At 50.0% G+C, this 5073-nt stretch overlaps 1 protein-coding gene across 1 annotated transcript; it reads right to left on the reverse strand.

Moving 5' to 3' along the window:
* Positions 1-267: 267 nt before the first annotated feature.
* On the reverse strand, positions 268-4852 carry EVX2 (even-skipped homeobox 2). The gene is made up of 3 exons (XM_084829782.1): positions 4429-4852; positions 2654-2898; positions 268-915 (listed from the first exon to the last, which is right to left on the reverse strand). The coding sequence occupies exons 1-3, from the start codon at positions 4850-4852 to the stop codon at positions 268-270; spliced, it is 1317 nt and encodes a 438-aa protein (XP_084685908.1).
* Positions 4853-5073: the final 221 nt, after the last annotated feature.

The following is a 5073-nucleotide window of genomic DNA, read 5'->3' on the forward strand; positions in this document are numbered from 1 at the left end:
CGGGAAGTTAATGCCTTGGTCCCTCCCTGGGGCCAAACCACCCTTTTCAGCAGCCATCTTTTTTTTTTTTTTGCTTCCATATTAAATCAGAATAATAATAATAATAATAATAATAATTCTATTATATATAAAAAAACCTTTTGCTAGAGCTCCAGTGTATGCCCCCCCCGACTCTCCCCCTCGTACAAAACGGTGCGCTCTGCCCTCGGCCGCCCCGGCACGACGGCGCCATCCGGGCCGCGGGGCGGGCGGGGCGGGGGTGGCTAGTTATCTGGTCAGGGGCGCCTCCTCCCGCTGGTCCGGGGAGGGCACCGCCGTCTTGCTGAGCACGGCGGCCGAGTAAGGCAGGAAGCCGCTCTCCGAGCGCTGCGAGGCCGCGGCCGCCGCTGCTCCGGCTGCGGCGCAGGTGAAATCCGAGCCGGCGGCGCGCGAGCCGAGCGCCGCCGCCGCCGCCGCCGCCGACTGGCTGCTGTGGCAGCTGAGGCAGGAGCAGGGGGCGGGGCCGGCGGGCGGGGCCGCGGCGGCGGCGGCGGCGGCGGCGGCCGAGGCGGCGGCGCTGCTGTTGAGGCCGGCGGCGGCGGCGGGCGCCTGGTAGAGGCCCGGGTGCCGGAAGCTGCAGAGCAGCTCGGGCCGCGAGTAGGGGTGCGAGAGGGCGCGGAAGGTGTCCAGCGGGCGGATGGAGGCGGCGAAAGGCGAGGCGGCCGCTCCAGACGCCGCCGCGGCCGCCGCGGCCGCCGTCACCCCGACGTGCGGGTAGTAGTGCAGAGGCACGTGGGAATGGAAGGGATAAGGCAGGCTCCCCGTGGCTGCCGCGTGGGTCATCATGTAGGTGTAGAAGCTGGGGTCCGCCGGGTGGGGCCAAGACATGGCCAGCCTCTGCCGCTTGTCCTTCATGCGTCGGTTCTGGAACCACACCTGGGGGCGGGGGGGGAGTGGGGTCGGGGCAGTGAATGCATACAGTGGGGAAGGCAGGAGAGAGGAGAGGACGGCTTTAAACGGCAGCACAGCACGAGCAGCACGCCCCCCCTCGCCCCCTCCTCCCCTTCCGCGGGGTCAGACGTGCCTCCTCCAGATAGCCCTGGCAGGACTCGTCCACCTCCGCTTAGCCTCCCCTCCTCGCAGAGACTGCAGTGGGCTTCTTGAGTATGGCCAATTGGAGATGCCCGAAGACGCCTATCTAGAAACGGACTTGCCGGTCATTCAGGATCAAGCCAAGGCTCCTTAGAAACGATCCCCGCTTCTTTCGTTTGGATTTGTAGGCCGCCGTTAAATGCACCTACGTGCACGGTACATACTATTTGCATTTCCTAGCCGAGTCAGGAAGCATCTCCCGCTTCTCCGAGCATCTCTGGAAATCGTTTGTCCCTCGAAAGTCCTCCCTCTAAACGTTGTAGAGGAGAATTCCCCCCACCCCTTTTCCACGTTGAAATATAATAGGAAATCGTATCACTATCTTGTTGCGAGTTGACAGGCCAATCCCTAACGTGGTTGAATGGAAGCACTGGCTTTAATTTGGCTTTGGCGTGGTTTTTTTTAGTCAACGAAGTTTTCAACTTTCGCACACACTGGATTTCGAATTAAGTTCCAAGACCGTATCAACGTCAAATTTTCCAAAGATCTAACTGGCAATAAGACTAATTTTCCGCTGACATTCAAAGGTTGAGGACTCTACCCACGGAGAACACCCTTTACAAGGAAACACCATTATATTTCTGCTGCTCCTTCAGTTTACAGCTCCTCCCTTCCCATTTCTTTATCTCATTGCGCAAATCATTCAAAGCGATTATTTCCGAAGAGATTTAGTCCAAATGCATAAATAAATGCTGTTTTGTAACCTTGAAAACTGAACACAGTTTTATTATTAGGAAAGTATTAAGGCCTTCATTCCTTCTCCTCCTGATTTTTATATACTCCGCCTATTCTTGATATTGAGGATAGGGTTGGGATAGGCCGCCAGAAGAGGCCTCGTTACTTAGACTTCGATCCTATACATGCTAATCTGGGAATAAATCCCAGTGAATTCCATGGGATTTACTTTCCAGAAGGTGTGGATAGAATTCCACTGTTACCGCTTCCTTAGTGGATATAAAATAAATTCGATACAAAGGTTAACAATGAAAAAGAAAGCATTGGCAGAAATAATACCTCATCCAAATCCAAAATGTCTCAGTTAAGTTGCCAATTCTTCAGCCAACTCTTTTTTGTTTATGTATTTCATTAATTGCCTTCCCCTTCCTTTATTTTTTTAAAATGTGAAAAACAATAAAGAGGAAGAAAATAAAGAACTGTCTATCTGGCAGAAATAAAGAATGCGCGGGCGAGAGAGAGAGAGAGAGAGAGAGAGAACGAAACCAAGGAAGGAAGGAAAGTTAAAAATAGCTAAGGAATCCGGTGGGAACGGTTGGGCTTTTTGTTTTTTGTTGTTTTGTCTGGTGTATCATTACGTTATAATTGCCCTGATTTGCGGGGGCGTTCAACACACATTTGCTGTCAGGGAGACGCAGCTGGAATTGGGCTACTCCAGCCTAGTGATTTAAGACGTGGCTCGAGACGCGAAACCCAGGCTCCAGGAGACAACCGGCCTCCGACCCTCGCTTCCCCGCCACCTCGCACCCCAAATCCCACCTTCTGGGTCGCGCTGCGCCTGCAGTACCTTGATGGTGGTCTCGGGCAGGTTGAGCGCTGCCGCCAGCTCGCACCTCCTGGGCCGAGACACATAGTTTTCCCGGTAGAACTCCTTCTCCAGCCGGGCGATCTGTTCGCGGGTGAAGGCGGTGCGATACCTCCTCACTTGATCGGCCCCGGTGCTAGAACTTCCCAAGGCGCCCCCGCCATGCAGGCTACTTAAGCTGGAGGACGAGGTGGTGGTGCTGGGAGTGGAGTTGTTTTCCGAGTATCCTGCCAAGAAAAAGCAGCAAAGAGGGGTTTATTCTCGGGGAGATGCCGCGGTGTGGGGATTTCCACCAAGCGGCAGGCACCGCTGGCAACCTGGACTGCCTCTCTCACTCGGATAATTAATGCTGGCTGTCATGGATACAAATTGCCCCTGTTAATAGAATCAATAAAAGTTTCTTCTTTCCTCTCGTTCGCTCGCTCTTTTAAAAATGGCTTCATATAACCAAATGATGCCCAGAAAATTAGGCATTTTCTTTTAAAATAAAATCAATCAGTAACGGATTCTACTCTGGGCAACAAATTCACCGCAGGAAAAAAAAGTTAGAGATGCGTTTTGTAAAATCCCTGGAGCTGAGATTTTCTGACTCCGGCTGGGCATCTCTTAACTGTGCCTGCTTTTCTCGTTCTTCATTTCACAGGCACCAAATCGTGGCTATAAAGTGAAGGACGTCTCTGTTTGGATTGTAAATTAGTGTCCTGATAGGACACCTTTGGTAAAAGAAAAATCTCCCAGCAGCCCAGAAAGAAACCGTCTGATTAGTGATAATAATTGTGCAAGTGGCCTTGGTTAGGATTTGTTTCCATTCAGACTTTTTAAAAGTTGCTACGATGATTCCAGGGATTAGGGTGTATTGTTTTTAGAGTCCAGGTTAACAACGCTGAGGGAATCGTTCTTTGTGGGGAAGAATAAAGCAGGAAATAGGAACATGAAATAAGTGGACTAATTTATTTATTTATTTTTAAGGATATGCATGTTTACTGAAATATCAAATAGAAAGTCAGACACAGAGAGAAATTGCATAGGTTAAAAGAAACCTCCAGATACACTTTACGTAAACTGCACTGTAGGAAGTATAAACACGGTGTCTAACTGCTGTCTAGGAGATGCCCAGTTATAAACACTCTGTTATAAATACACTATATCAAAATTGTGCCAGAGGCACCTGTCTACACTTGCCATATAGAAACAGACTGTCAAAAATACTCTTGTAACCGACATTTTGATCTTCAAATAAACTGTGTAAATCCTGTAGGAGAGATAAACAGATGCACTTGAATACCGAGATACACGAGTAAGGTGTGCACAACGATACACCATATCAATCCAGTTGTGAGCTGCACACTTTGATAGAGAAATGCAAGCATACCAGAGTATAAACACCACCCCAGATCCACTGAGATATTTGGATACACTGCCGGGTGTGTACATCCATGGTGTATGACCTCCACACTTGCATAATTCCATGTACTGCTGGGTACATATACATTCCAGAAAGGACCATATTACACCCTGGTAATTAGTATACTGCCTATTATGGGCTGTGTGGTCTTTGACAGGCAGAGCCTCAAAAGCAAACAAGAAATTCAAAATAAATTATTAAAAAAAAAAAAGCTTGTGGATTTGGTTCTGCTGAATGCCCAGATGGATGGATTTCCGCCGCAAGTTCTTGTCCCAGTAAACGTCGGCTTTGGGTGGTGTGTGTGTGTGTGGGGGGGGTAGACTTAGAGAGAGGGAGATGGAGATAGAGTTACCTTTGTTATTGTTTTCCTTCAGCTGGGAGGAAGTCAGGCTGGTGGGCGAGCGGAGCGCGGAGCAGCCCACCTCCACGTCGCTGTTCATTTCTGCCTCTTGAGCAACTTCTGAGTAATGGCTAATTTTCTTCCTGCTGTCGGAGGGCGGCAGCTCCGAGGCGACGGCGCTTTCGCTGTTCTGGTGCTGAAGGTTGAATAAAGTGTCTATTTCGAATTTGCCTTTGGCAGGGATGTCCCCTATAGAGCTGTGCAGAGAAGCGGAAGTTAGTCTCGGGCTGAGGCGGCCGCTGTGGGGCGAATTTTCCAGGGCTTCCAGCACCGCGCTGCCGGCCGAGTCTGACAAATTCGATAGCCTTTTGCCAGCCGTGGGGCTGTGCAGCCCTCTTTCCATCAGGATCATCTCTTTTCTTATTCTTTCCATCATCTCAGCTTTCTCCCCCACCCCTTCAAAAATTTTATATATATATATATATATATATATATATAAAGATTCCAAGGGTTGGTCGTCCTAATGATCCGCCTGCAGTAGGGGCTAATTCGCATTCAGCCCGGCGAGTGTCTCTAAATATTATTACCTCTTTTGGAGGGAGGCGTAAAAAAAAAAAAAACACAGAAGAACCAGCGAGATGCAAAAGCGAAGGGAAT

This window comes from Heloderma suspectum, chromosome 1 (genome assembly GCF_057233095.1).
Source record: "Heloderma suspectum isolate Gila_16-S chromosome 1, 16-S_ref, whole genome shotgun sequence".
In the NCBI taxonomy this organism is placed as follows: Eukaryota; Metazoa; Chordata; class Lepidosauria; order Squamata; family Helodermatidae; genus Heloderma; species Heloderma suspectum.